Source organism: Anticarsia gemmatalis, chromosome 3 (genome assembly GCF_050436995.1).
Source record: "Anticarsia gemmatalis isolate Benzon Research Colony breed Stoneville strain chromosome 3, ilAntGemm2 primary, whole genome shotgun sequence".
Lineage (NCBI taxonomy): Eukaryota > Metazoa > Arthropoda > Insecta > Lepidoptera > Erebidae > Anticarsia > Anticarsia gemmatalis.
This window is the reverse complement of record NC_134747.1, coordinates 13259949-13275494: the sequence shown is the minus strand read 5'-3', so window position 1 is coordinate 13275494 and position 15546 is coordinate 13259949. Positions and strand designations below refer to the sequence as shown.

Sequence of the window (15546 nt, the reverse complement as noted above, 5' to 3'; positions counted from 1 at the left end):
CTTTAGATGAAGATTATTTTCTTTTTGAAACTAGTAAATTTTACCTTTAACAAAATTAAGGCTTTAATTCAAATAAGACAATTAGTAGGAAACTTTTTTAAAACATATTAGTAAGAATCTTAAAAGTTTATTTTGTTTCAGATCTCCAGTTTTAAGGGGTAAGCGAATAACACAATTATATTCTCATATATCGTTTATTATTATCATCATAAAAATCAAACATTCGTGTAATACAATTAAAACGGAACATAAAAACTTAAATAACAACAACAACATAATTTTATATCAACAATTAAACTTATAAATTAATAATTAATGTACAACAGTCAGCCTGCGGCCACGGCCAATGTAACCTACGCCGAAACGTCAGGCATTCCGAGGTATAATGCGTGTTCGCGTTAATTCCCGTTTCACTACATTGTAAAAAACAAATTTGCTTTCCGCCGTCTTTAAAACTACGCAACGGATTTTGATGTGGATTTTTTAATTAATAAAGTGATTAAAGAGGAAAGGTTATTTGTAAAATAACTTTTTACACCGGACGAGGCGGGCCCCTAGTTCAATTATAGTAATAAATATACAACAGTTTCTTATAACTACTGGAATGTCACAAAATCCATCGGTGGGAAATAATAAGGCCCGGTTTCATTATTTCTGGTTAATTATCAGGTGTTATTATATTGGTGTCATTTTATATAGCTGTCACGACATTTAATTACAAATTGTGAAAATTACTTTAACATTTTGATGAAGGCAAGACGGTAAATGTAGGAAATAATTTGCCAATTTTCCCCTTGATAAGGTAACCAATACTTATTCAGAAGTTTTAAAACCGGCCATAACTTTTGCTAAAACACATCATATAATAAATTTAGATCTTATATCAAATCTTTGACGACATCTGATTCGAGCTTATTAAATAAACAGTTTATGTCAGTTTTTCGTATAACTGAAATTATTCATAAAAATAGTGATGTGGGCAGTTTGTGTCGACTTGCCGAAACCGAAATTAATGTCATCACATCATTAGTTAATCGCTTTATATTATTTTAAGTAGACCACCATAATTTATTTTGTTGATGCGTGCGATAAACCAAAATGTTACGCTTTCGACAAATCGCTTTCAAAACTACAAATTATATCATCACGCTACAAATATCAGTTTGTCATGTATTGCTCTCATAATATTCGACTTAAATAATAATAACAAACTTAAAATAGAATAGTAAATGCAACAATAATCTTATAAACAAAGTTTTAATAAGATACTAGGATTTATATTTCATAAACAATCATCATATTTTCCTTTACTTGAAATGGAAACAGCATATTTTTAAACAGGATTAGAGTAGAATTAAGTAATTGAAGTTAAATAAAAAATGACGAAAGTTTAAACAATACAACAGTGAAGTGTTTAGATCTAGAATTATTTACAATTTATATTTACAGTCTTATATCATATACGTGATCAGGTATTGGTACCTATTGCAGAAAAAAACTTGAATGGAGAATGTTACTAGGTATGCCAAATCGCTTGAAATTTTGACTCAGTAAAGCCTGTACATGTACATGAAAACTAGTTTTTGTTTTAGTCCAAAATACCAAGTAGTTTTCATTTTACAAGCATTCAAAGTTTCAAAAAATATCGAGTCCCGCTAACAGCGTGACGTCATAGTACACCATGCCGCGCGGGCCGCGTCCCGCTTAATATCAGCTCTCCAGCCGTAGATGTAACAGCTTATGCAGTATTTTGTTGTGTTTTCGTCTGTTTATTACATTTAAAGTGTAATAACAGTAAATATTATTAAAAAAGACTATGTGAGCCAGACTTAGCGTAATGTACAATGACGTCACACCGAATCGCGCGGTTACAACTTGTTTTACTTATAAATCGGAAACTAATTGACGTATCAAAGTAATTCTTTCACTAGTATTTTTTATTTTTAACAGAGAATATGGAGAGCTAATAATCCAAATTTGTTAACATTCTCCATTAACCTCACCTTGTATTGAATTCGCAAATAGATCTAAATTCCCAAAATTGTATTTTTCTGGTTGTCATTAACTACCGGTAATAATGATACTTACGAACTACTGATTATTTTACTCGAAAGATGCTTTGAAGATACCAAAACAATTTTTAGAACTTTGCTTTGGGTAAGCTTACAGCACTTTTAAAATATTTTTTATTTGCAACAGGTACCAATGTTTGCTACATAATGTTATTAAATATGAATTATTGAGCTACAATTCGTTACTGATTATATGTTATGGCTAGTCTCGTATTATTCGGCTTTGATACCATTCGTAGATAATATAAAAAATTAAATAAAAGAACATCAGTGCAAGTATAACACATCGCTTTAAATATTGTGTTTATGGTATCAATGTCATCTAGTGTACTTCGTTTAAAAGTCTTTTTTACAAAATTGACATTAATTTGCCTAACTAACATCTATTATCCATACAGCAAGAGAGTAAAATCTATGATATGTTATCTATCAAACGTTGAATTCACGAGTAACTATAATACATTGCACATTAACTGTAACTCGTATTGCACGGTTCACCTTCCAAATTCATGTCACAAGCACCATTCTGCCTCATTCCCAACATCTTACATGTTTATTCATCTATACACTACAGCTAATTCTGATTGGAATATAATATTTACAGTGTAAAAATTCCCGCACTTTACTGCTCACGTTACAATTGAAACGCCGAAACTTATTGGCCGAGACCGATTAGTCGGCCGAAACCAAAATCTACCATGTCCTATCCCTATTCTATATGGTGTTCTAAACTTGAGAGTTTCTGTGTTCAGTCTTACACACTGTCAGGAGAGCTGGTTTCCCTCTCCTGTACGGAGGTGGAAGGTCGCTCCCAGTGCGAGGGCCATGCTCTCGCCGGGAGCGCAACCGGCCTTCATATGACGTGTTGAGGGGGTTCCTCGTCGCTCTTCATGAGCACGTACGCGACGGGGCGCTTGACGTCGGCGGGAGGAGAGGGGGTGCGGCGTGGGGGGCAGCCGCAGGGGGATAGAGCGCTGCTGTACAGTGCACTGCTGTATAGTGCACCGCCGTATAGAGCCTGAGAAAGAAAATGTATTCTTAGAAACTCTATTGACTATAAATATGTTAAAGATAATGATTAATTAAAAACATAGTGCTTGAATAAATAATTTATTCCGTTGGATTATAAATACATACATCATCTTCAAATATCGTTTTCGAATAGTAGATTTGGCGGTAGCTATGACTGTTTAAATGAATAACGAACAAACTTATGAAATTACCTGCAAGTGTGCCAGCTCAGCAGCTAATTTCCCATCATCAGACGGGATCTTCGCGAAAGGGTAAAAAGGGTAGGGCAGTGGTGGAAACAATGCCCTTCCTAGATCCGGTTTATCAGGCAACAAGTGATGTGGCACAGGCAACTGTGGGACTGGATGTGGTACTGAAGGGGTCACCAGTCTCGGTACTGGTGCCATGAGGCCGTTGATGCCGAAACCGAATTTTGGTTCCTTCTTCACTAATGGTTTAGGCTTTCGTCGCGGCCTGTATTTGTAGTCTGGGTGTTCTTTCATGTGAAGTGCCCTGTTGACAATAGTAAGACATTGTTTAGTTACTATTAAATCTAAAGAAAGTAATTAGTGGCTGACTGCCTCCGTGGCGCAGTGGTTTAGGTCGCCACGCCGATACCACTGCAACGGGAGGTCGTGGGGTCGATCCCCACACGGGACAATTATTTGTGCGATCCACAAATAATTGTTTCGGGTCTGGTTGTGCTTTGTGTCCGTTGTTTGTATGTTTGTAAAAGTCCCCGCGACACAAGAGCAATTCTTAGTGCGGGAGTTGTCTTTTTTAAAAAAGAAAAAAAAAAAAAAAAAAGAGGCATGACTGACTGGTTTCATATTGCAGTTAGAATAAATAGGCGAGTTCAATGTGTCTGAGTTTGATTTCAAGCAATCATAGAATCTGATTATTGAATAAACTTTATCTTTTACTCTTCATATTGCAATTCTAAGACCTCTCAGTGCAATCAAGTAGCTCTTAACGAAACATCAACAGATCGCGTATTGTGAGCAAAAACAAACGCGGAAGAGACAGCCATCACTGAAATGGAAAGCATAACTCAATTCTCCCCACAATACTATAAGTTTAGCGTCAAAATGCCACAATGAAACGCCGCTGGGTGATATAACATTATTATTTATGCAATAAAGCGTGCAATTGTCGCGAACGCCCGGCCGCCCTTAAAACAACAATGTCGATTCAACAATGCGCGGATTATTGCATTGTCCCACTCACAATCGGCTATCTGACTATACCACTGCACTATGTGTTATTCGTCACACGCTATTTTCAATTCTACGTTCACAAAAATAAAGCTGAATTTCGAATGTGTACGGATGTGTTTATGACGTATAGTGTTGGGAATGAGTCGACACAGCGTCCGATTATGCGAGCTTTGTGATAGAATCGCGATTGTCAGCGAGTCGATTGTAATTATTCGAGTGGACCACGCGAGCGGATGATAGTTCGTCAATGCTGAGGTTTTCAATGCGAATGTTTGTTGAGTGTGATTGTGTAGCGGATTTAGTTTTATTTTTTTATTTAATTCCATTTCGAAGCTGCCGTTCGTTGTGATCGGTTTTAAGTGGAAAGGATGTTTTGTTATTGTTAGAAATGAGCTTATGCATACTGAGTTGTAGAGTAATACGTTTTATTTTATTGCGAAATGTCATCAAGGCCGATTGTCACCGTTAATTTCTGTAAATCACCTATATGGTTACTGAGCGCTTTTGTTTTAGAATTTAGAAGTAACGTTTCTTCGATACTCTTTAAATACTTTCAGTTCATTTTCGCTATGTCTACAAATAAGTCCTATTGTAGACATAGCAGTGTTATGTTAGGCACCCTTTATTCACATTTACGTTGCATAGACAACGGAAATTCTGCAGTAATCCCAAGACTTCAGTTTACTTTCTTAGATTAGACAGGAAAATAACTCTATCAGAAATAATTATACAGATTTTCCGTTTTATTAACAAACTCATTTATACTATAATCAATTTCTGTCGTTTATTTCCTTAAAAATATAATAAACCTATTCAAACATCCGTTACATTTATTCCCGTCACCTTAAAATAAATATTACAACACAATTCTTGAGCTCGATATCAGTTATTGAATGATATCGTCTAACAAAAATTTCCATAAAAGAGTAGCTTTACCAAACAACGCAAACATACTTATCATTACTTATAGAAAACGGTCATATCTTCCGAACCAAAAACTTAAGTTCATCGACCTCACACTATCAATTCTTTCATTTACCGTGTAAACACGATATCCCAACGAAAATAACACAATATCACTGGCCAAGAAAAAACCTATCTTTCGTTTATCAGACACTTTTTGGCGTATTTTTTCTATGGAGCTAATCGAATATTATCAATATCGATATTTTTTCTATACAACTAATCGAATACGACACCGATACGATTCTCGATATGAACGAGCGTTGTGTATATTGAATTTGGAATGTCAATATGACATATTGAGTTTTTTTATTAATGCTTTATGGTAGGTGTGGCTTTCTTTTTTTTGGTAAGATGGACAATGGACAGTGGACACTCTTGTTTAAAATTAGATCAGGATTGATAGCAACTTTGCTACTAAACAAACAAATGGAGAAACACTTTCTTTGCTTACTTTCCAGCAAAATTATCTTTTCCGATTTGATACCTAATGCTCCTCGTGCTCACTTGTTTAATCAGCTACTTTATTTACAAGAATGTGTTCAGAGTTTGGTATGGTGTCAGCGGCACTGCTTCTGAACAATACTAGTATGTCAAGTATCCGATTCCCTAGCCAAAAAGGTATCATATAGTTTACAATTACGGTTCTGAAAAATGTCGTTACCAATTTTTGGAAGCAATTTCATTGCTTCATCAACAGTGTCTGCAATAACCTACGTGAAAGCAGCTATAGTAAATAAAGTATAAGTATATGAGCGTGTATCCCCGTGGGGTGTGCAGGGGTCGGCCACCAGACTAAACTCATTATAAGTGTCTACGGGGATGCGACTCTTGACCTCTTGTGAAAACACTGTCAATACGGTGTTAAGTTCAAGTTTTGTATATACTGAGAATAGACAGATAGAGGTAAATGGCAATGTGGTAGATGACATCACTTTTTGTCATAATAAACCAATCAATTAGACTGGGGCAATTACAAACAAAACGTGCTAAGTACGCAATATAATTTAGTCGAACACTCATTTGGAATACATTGTCACATTCAGAGGAATGTGACATCCTATCAGTTTTAGTCATGAGATGCAACTATTTTGCAAGTTTTTAATGTCTTTTTCATTGGTTTTTGACGTTCATAGCCTTGAAACTAAAGTCATATAGGCGAAACCAGTTCAATAACGTAGCCGATTTATACCTACGTATCTCATTTCAACTGAACGCAGAAGTACACGATCCTCTGCTTAATAGCTGATGGGTGACCTTTTTAAAATATTTTCGTTTAAAGTTATTTAATCAATCAAGTAAAACAGGAGCAAATTAATAAACTACGTTACCAATAAACAAAAGTATATAACTAATTCAACAATTCGGGTAAAGCCCAACACAATATCAACCATAATTTTTAAACTCTCGCGTCGCATGTTTAATGTATAATAGAATACGGGAATTAACACAAACACGCAGTCTACCTTTCCCGTATTGGATTATACATTAATAACAATATTTAAGCGCCTTGTACAAGACTACATAACATTAAACTCCAACTTCAAAGTGTCATAATAAGACGAATAAAGTCCCCAATTCTTCAAAGAACAAGACATTCATGGTGTATTCCCATCGCTATCGGTCAACAATGGCGTCGCCACACCACTGTTGACTCTCACTTATTATCAAACTGTTTGTTCGATCGAACACAGATATATCGAATAAATACGTTAAATAAACGATAAACCATTGAGCAATCGCTTTAATTTTATCGGTTATTTAGGAAATGGTTTTTAGGAAGTTAATAATCACGTGTACTGTACCTTATAAATTGATTTGATAAGAACATACATTGCTTTGAACGATAAGTTGGCTTTTAATTAGATAATGGATGAATTATGAAAGTACTTTATGCAACTTATAAGTATCATGTAAAAATGATGTTTCTGCATTCACTCGTAAGAGATTTTATCTTTTTTTTAATCATCGCACTGGTGGGCAAGGATCTTTTCACAAACAAATCCCTGAAATTATAAGTTTCTCAATTTCATTGGGTATGTTTAGTAGATACAATTTAAGCCAATACCTACTCAATCGCGTAATCGCTGGAATTCTTTGTCGCGTCCAGCTGCCGCTAGACGGCTACTATTTAATATTTATAATAATGCAATTAATGACTATAATTAGAAGATCACCACGCTGCGGTTAGCTTAGGTAAGTCGAAGTATTTCAATCAATGGGCTGTCTAAGTTAAGAGCAAGAAAGATGTTATTTAATTTTTATAGAGGTATGCCGTAGGCATTTTCCTCCTTGGATCCTGATCATTGATTTGTCAAATTTTCATCCGTATTTTAATTCACTTGAGTTACAGCATAGAAGTTAAGAGGTCTATCATTAAACTTGAAAATAAATTAATATATGAGATTGTCATGCAAATAATTCAGGATTTTTCAGAACACATAAAACAGACACCACACAATTCACAATATTCCTTGAACATAACAATATAACTGTTATCACGTGTTATCATAACAAATATAAGTAAAGTAACAATTTGTAACAATCAATGTATTGTAGCATACAAACATACATGAAGCAAGTTATACAATGAGATCATTTAACGGTGAACGTTATCATTGGTAAATGACGAGTGAAGGATTGTGCGGACGTTCTTGTGTGTTTAACATACGGTAAATAGGTGTGAATACCTATTGTAAGGACTATAAAGAAGTGCTGTTTGATGACTTTGATATAAAATAACACTGAAAGGTTTGTAATAGCATTGACCAAAATAGCGGGATTAATTCGGAAACAGTTTAGAAAATCACAAGCTAAGCTGATTGTTAATTTGTCCAGACAATTATTTCAGACGATACTGTGTCATGTCATGTCATGGAACGATTAAAATGTATAGTTCTAATTTGAGAATAATTTGACTGTTGTTAACTTACACGGTGTGTCAATAGCATGACATTAAAAAAAGTATTCAGCAACTCAAATGATTTTCACAGTTCTTTAGAGTCACTGTTTGACCTTTTAGAATTTTTCGGCTTTTGACATAGCTTAATAATGGTTATTACAATTATCTATTAACAGGGTTTCTTAACCCGTTAATCTTTTTACGATCAGTGACGAAATTGGCTGGAAGATGGGCTGGCTGGATATTTGTTGTACGAACTACTGTTTTTTATTGCGAAGCCGTCGGATCATATAAATCACAATCTCACATCTCGCACCTGATATTTGCTTTAAATATTAATTTAGGTCATACGGCTATCCGTAATAACATACTTTTACGCATAGGAGTCACAGGCATGGAGTCTGCAAAGAATTCTGATGCAATGCAAAATTATTCCCACAAAAATCTATAGACTTTCAATGCAATAGACACATCAAGCGATACCATAATCCTTATCTATACATATCATTCACTCCCTCCACGCCCTTCGTAGACGCGTTGTGTTACAAATATCAAATTACTATAAGATAATCGCAGTAAAGAACCCTATTGTATACGTCGCCCTTGACTTTCAGTTGTGAGATTAATTTGTAGGGTTTGGGACCCTTCGATAGCTAAGTTAAGGTTATGTATCTGATAGATTGTTTGTAAGTAAAGGTATCTGTTTCAGTGAGGTTTTGAGAGTAGTAAAGTTTGTTCGTTATTGTAAAAAGTTAATTAAAAGACGGTATATCTAGATCATGTTTTAGTAATATTAGGTGCTTTTAAAATATCCTAATAGCCTAAAAAGATTTTTAATACAATTTTTTAGGTCATTAAAAGTCTCCAAGTCGCACTTACGGCTGGTGCCTTTGGCCTCACTCTTCGGGAGGAGTCTCTTGCCGTTTTAAATGCTAACAATTAAGAAGAGTCAATTTCTTTGCGTCCCATTCTTACTCGAGTACATTATTTGCATGTTTGTAAGTTTTGAACTGAGGACTATTGTTTTGGATTTATTTGACCTTAATAACTACATATTAGGGAAACAAAATTAAAAATACCTGAAGTAAAAAACTCTTAATTGGTTCATCAATTCAACCGTCTAGAACAATCATAATCAAAAAATTTTATATACCCGTTCAATTAAATTCGTGAATAATAAAGCCGTTCACACAATAGCGATAATAAGACATAACATATAGGAGGTGACGTGTAGTGTGCGCGCGACCTTACGCCGCGTTAATAAACACAACCCTTATGAATTAATTCTTATTTATTATTACTATAGAAATGATAATACCCCAGAGAATAATTTAAGACATTTACATATGTAAAGTAGTTTGTTGTCTTTTAAAACATTGTTTTTGTGGTACAACTATTTGGGACCTGCACCTGCTACCGTTAGGTGTCCAATGAAGATGAAGAAGGATACATGAAACAGGTGTAAGCCGTTGGTCGGGAGCCGGATTTATCATTGGCTAATTTACGAGTTATTTATATAATAGATAAATAGTAGTATCATATGAAAGTTAGCAAATAAGGTACACAGGTACAGGTACAAGTATATAGCACGCATTAACCAATTCGTCAGTATAATTTTCTACTATTTGTTCTGAGTCTGGTTTTTCTTTTCCCTGTCAGAAATTCAGTTTGAAAATAATTATCTATCGTAACATAAAACCCAGAGTGAGTGATCAAATAATGAGCACTGCGTACGACGGCTTATTCATGTTAATTGCAATTGTCTTTATAAAAACAAACAACGAATTGGTGCAAGTCTATTAAAAGTCCACTCTATTTTTAAACAAAAAGAAGCCATTAACCCGCATTCTAACCACGGCCAGTCACAGTGAATTCCACCTCCATTCTCAAACAAAACACCACCAATTACTATACAATTGGTAACAGCAGCTCCATACAATCCCCTTAGAGAGTTAGAGTTCACCATAAGCTTATTTTTATGGTCCTGGCTGGCGGCGATAACGCCTCGCCCCCAACAATGCAAGATAATATTACTATGAATAACAGATAATTGTGATTCTCAAACCTTTACGATAGATTAAATTGATTTGTTATACAGTTTTAAAGGGTTAAGTGAATTTACGACGGATTTTCAGTGGTGGATTGGCGTATTATTGCAATTTGGGGGTTAAGATTGAAGGATGAAATGGTTTTTTAAGCTTTTGGTGTCTCGGAGTTTGCAACTCTACATTTCAACTTCAGTACAGCGTTACGGGATATAACGCGAACGTTTAACCTTGGATTTTTGACGTTTCAATGAGATTTCAAATAATAAAACCACACGACTAAAGAAAAAATGCATACCGCGTGCGTGACCGTTTATAACGTTTGTAGATTTAGTTTACACAGTTACCTTACTGTGAACACTCTAAATGATGGCTTAGTTTTCCATGAGATCAGATAATTTTAATACTACGCACGGTTTTGCTGTAGGTACTAATAGTATAAAAAAATGGTGGAGTTTCGTTTTCTTTAAAAGACCAGTGGACGTTTGCGACGGCAAATTTTAAGGTTCTTTTTAATTTTAAGATTTAATTTTGTTCAGTATGGTAATTAATGCTTTAAATCTTTAACATGGATATTATAGTAAAGTTGTCATATGTGACAATTAAATAGAAGAAACTTTAATCTTTTGTGTTGAACATATACATTTAGTATCGATGAAGGCAGAAATTAATGGGGTAAATGTGTGTAAGAGAACGTGAAAACGCAGTGGTGTATACGTCTACATCACCCTCTCCCACGTCTCTTAATGAAAACGTAAAGCTCATAGCTAGAAGAACTAGTAAGAAACAGACTTATACCCCAATTATAAGCGAAAAGGTAGATAAATAAGTACATCATACCGTTAATTATTTCCCAAGGCACCTGTTTGCATCTAAGTACTAATTTATAATTGGTAATTTTCAATGTAAAGTGCATTTATTTCTTCGTACTTCTTTCAACTTAATCGGTTCAGCCGTGTTAATCGAAATTTACAGGGTGTATAAAGGTCATAAAAATGCAACTAGCAAATAACCGCGGGTACTGGGTAAAGACATCAATATGCTACTACCTAAAAACAACACAAGCGATGCCGCGGTCATAATCTAGTATAGTAATAAAATCAAATAAAGCCGTATAAAAAGGTAGTATTTGATATAAAACTGTCTGATACACGATTGTGAAGATAAGCTTTACAAACATCCGGCGGGACGTGTTTGTGTTAATTGTATGTCTATGTGTTTATTATATTTATATTGTATAGAGGAACTGTAGTAAATAATAACGATTATAAGAACATTTATCAAGAAATAAGAATAATTATTATCCTTGTACCTATTGTATGTACTATCATGTATCTTCGAGTGATATTTGCATTACATTTTGCAGACGACATATTACTGAAAGATTTATTTACGCTTTACTTCTAATTTGAATTAGTTCAAAAAGAAGGAAAAGAGATACTGTGAAAAAACGAGAGGTTATTTATTTAAATTTAGCTATTTGGGGTAAAAAATAGATGAACGTTAACTGTTGGGAGTCAAAATTGTTTTAAATTTCGGCAGAGTCTAATATGTGCAAGAGACTGGGTTAATCAATTTTGTAGCGTTTCTAAAGTAGTATTTAGAACAAATTATTATACCTATTATGGGCCGATTACTTTGAGGTTTTCATACCAAACCGTCTCATTAAGTAGGTAAGTAAGAAAAAAATAAATAACAAAATGTTTCGCTAATTTTATTTTATAATTTCTTAAATAAATTTGTTAACAAAACAGAAACACAATAATAGACTAGTGCAACCAGTCTTTACACTATAAAATTTAAAAAATAAAGTTATATTTTTAGTTAATCCATAAACAATTAGAAGAAACATCACCCGCGCACCAAAGCGGCGTAACTCAACAAACAAAAGTTTTTGTGGCACAGATAACGAAACAGGTGTGTGGTTCATTGTTCCATATTTGTTCAAAGATATCAAATTAAAAAATACTAGCGGACGCCCGCGAGGTTGCCTGGGAAAGAATTCCCGTATAGCCTATACTGGTAATGTAGTTTCCCGTGGGTATAAAATATAGACATTAAACCCAGTACTGTCGTACTGCTAGGCAAGGGTCTCATCCTATAACTAGGAAAAACTTACTTGATGCTTGATAAGTGTGATGAGCTCAGGGTCTGAGCAGAGTCTAAAAGAAAAGGGTCTAAGCACCCATTCAAGGACCATATAAAATAATCTCATGCTTGCAAGATTTCAATACGATGTTTTTCTTCGTCGTATTTATTAGTAGTAGAATAATAACTTAATGGTTACCTATTGCAACCATCAAGTATTTCTTTTTGAGTTAATTCGTTACAAAGAATCAAACAAATGTTTCATTTCCTTTCTTATTAGTTTAGATTAGATAATGAATGCAGTTGGAATCAAATGTTTGTTTTATAAATGAAAGTTGAACTGTGGTGGGTATGTTATCTTGATTTGTTAAGCATTTGAATTTCGCTTTTTGTATGCTTTTAAATATTTGCTCTCTGTTTAATTGTTGTGTGATAAAATGGGGTGCGAGGTTTTCTTAATTTGTTCATTAAATAGGGTATGAGCATCTTTAGAGGGATATAATCCATTTTTGTCTACCTGGTCTGGGAAGTATGGCTTGTTTATTCTTTTAAGAAAACTAGTTGTTTGTCAGCCTGCAAAGCGCATTTCAGGTACAAAAAATTAAATCTTAGATTTCATAGTCATTTAAAATTATATTGAGAGATTTATACATGCGTGGTCAACCCTATTGAAAAAAATAATATAATTAGTAATCCTTATGATATTGCTTGATTGCCTCTTCCAACATATACGGAAGGTCACCAGAAAATAGAGCATTAACCAATAAAAAACATACATGCTGCCTTGTCTATGTAATGCAGTCTACACTAGACATAATGCGATAATTATATTATTTTATCTGCAACCCGATCAGTTCATAAAGTTTTACCATGTTTAAATGAAAATCTTAGTATTAATAAGATGATTTTATTTTACGGCACAATAATCTTTTTGTTCATCCCGAAACAGCAAAAAAAATTTTGGTTTTGTACGTGTAAAATCTAATGTCATTGTTTTAGAATTTCCATCATTTTATGTTTAAATTAATATTCCAAAAAACTGCGGTTGCCGGTTAATAGTCTATTGGTCTGATAAACCAGCTGATAAAATCGTTAGAGGGACAGATTTATATCATTTGAAAATAACCACGACCATATTTTTTGGTGGCTTTGGTGGAATTTAAATTGGTGTTATCTTTCTGATTGGTATAAATTACAGCGAACTTTCGTCGGCTTAAAATCTATGTAAGTACAGTGGTTTTAAATAGAATCGTACCTTAATCTCTTCGCTTCATCGATGAACGGTCTTTTCTCCATTTCAGTGAGCAGCTTCCACTCAGCGCCAAGCCGCTTTGAGATCTCGGAGTTGTGCATCTTAGGGTTGTCTTGTGCCATCTTCCGCCTCTGACCACGCGACCACACCATAAAAGCGTTCATAGGCCGCTTTATATGGTCATTGGGCTGTTTACCCAGAGACATTGTTAGATCAATTTTGAAAACTTTTAAATAACCGAATAACAAAAAAAATTACACTCCCGATGTCTGGTGTTATTCCGCGCGCATAACTTTCAAATCTCAACTTAGGACAGTACAGTTCAATGTCTTAATAATTTGAATTTCTAAACACAGATTTAAATATCGGACGTTTATTTCCCGCGCGCGGTGAAAAGCTCGTCGAAAGCTCAATGCGGTGCTTTTCTTGCTAGTGTCATGTTAACGCGAGACCTCTAGTCCCCCCAAGTTTTCCCCCCTCTAAAGTAACTAGCCAATGTGGTTGCGCCGTGGGCGGCCGCTGGGCGCTGATTGGTTGAGGAGTCGTTTGTCTCGCGCGTTTGCAACAGGTAGCGAGCGCGTTCTTGTTTGCATGTTTATTAGCAAGATTAAATTTCTTTTTAAGCCACAATCTCGGTGCAAAAAGAACGCACCGCAATCGAATGGTGATTCGATTTGGAGGGCGAGCGGTGATTTGCGAGAATTAATTGTTGACTTACGATTGAGTTCTCGGTTTGTGTAATATTACTTTGCTGTAGGTAGGTGTTTAGTATGGATTAGTTGCTGTTTAGGTGTACGTTAACTTTTGTGCGAATAAAATATTGGGTTTTAGTGTTTTATTGAACGAGAATAGTCTATATAGTAAGAGATTTTGTTATATGTAATTTTGTGATAATGTCTTTACTGTTTGCAAAATATTGTTAGGCAATCTAAGTTCATATTTAATTATTTTCTGTGATAATGTTAAGTCTAAAATGGGTAATTGAAACATAATGTTATAATAAAAGATAGCTAACCAATATTAATTAAATAATAAAATGTATAGTAAGTAATTATTAATTCGTTATTTTTGTTATAACGCTGTTTAACAATAAATAAGTTACAACATGGAACAAGTTCTAGATACTAAAATAATAAATTAAACATAAGATTTGAACTCAAAATAAATAATAGAAAAGAACAAGTTAAAGAAGTTATTGGCTATAAATCATAAAAGCAATATCTTTCAGACGGCTACGTTAAAGGATTCAATATCAACTAATACTGCATTCAGATTTACATTATTGTATTTAAATTGATAGTTTAGTTTTCTTACGGCCGATTTTTAATAAACCGTTAAACAACTTTGTTCATGCAATATTTTTATGTTTATATAATTCTCAAATGTTATTAATTATATGACCTCAAGTTTTAAAATTAAGTCACACATTCTCTACGAAATGTTATTTTGTATACATTATGTTATGTTTCGAAAGTCATCATAAAATTATATTGATTTTTAATCTCTTTGTATCAAAAGGCCAACACGACCCACCGCAGATTCTTCACCAACATTTGTTCCCTACGTCTTTCAGTTTTATTTTTTGTTTATTCTCAACAGCATACTGCACACACAGACACACAGAGTTACATAGATTAGATTATAAATGCACCAGTCTTACTTAAAATAATAAACGGTGTTTAAATTTAATATAGAGTAGAGGCCTTATTAGCATTAGGCCATCATGTTGTACTCAACGCCTTACCCCTGCCTTATTCCGGCAGGAGACCCTTGCCCAGTAATGGTAGGTACATTAATGGGTTATTTTTTTTTGTGTAAGGTGTTTGAATATCATTCTCCTCAAAATTACAAACTGAGAAAATGGCATTCACCCTCCATCATATACAGTCAAACGAACAGTCAAAATATCCACACAAACACATAACAAATTTTTGTTTTGATAGTCATAAAACAATTTATTTTAGACCATTTTTCTGTATATGAATAGCCGGAGTGA

The 15546-nt window shown here is 34.2% G+C and overlaps 1 protein-coding gene across 1 annotated transcript; it reads right to left on the bottom strand.

Moving 5' to 3' along the window:
- Window positions 1–202: 202 nt before the first annotated feature.
- Window positions 203–13955, bottom strand: LOC142987084 (uncharacterized). The gene is made up of 3 exons (XM_076135634.1): window positions 13554–13955; window positions 3296–3596; window positions 203–3090 (listed from the first exon to the last, which is right to left on the bottom strand). The coding sequence occupies exons 1-3, from the start codon at window positions 13754–13756 to the stop codon at window positions 2926–2928; spliced, it is 669 nt and encodes a 222-aa protein (XP_075991749.1). The 5' UTR covers window positions 13757–13955; the 3' UTR covers window positions 203–2925.
- Window positions 13956–15546: the final 1591 nt, after the last annotated feature.

Bases quoted from the DNA above. Each gene is read 5' to 3' on its own strand.
- LOC142987084 (XM_076135634.1), bottom strand. From the start codon at position 13,756: ATGTCTCTGGGTAAACAGCCCAATGACCATATAAAGCGGCCTATGAAC. The intron at 3,597-13,553 runs GTACGATTCTAT...TATTGTCAACAG, and splicing joins GATGAAGCGAAGAGATTAAG to GGCACTTCACATGAAAGAAC. The intron at 3,091-3,295 runs GTAATTTCATAA...TTTCTTTCTCAG, and splicing joins CTGAGCTGGCACACTTGCAG to GCTCTATACGGCGGTGCACT.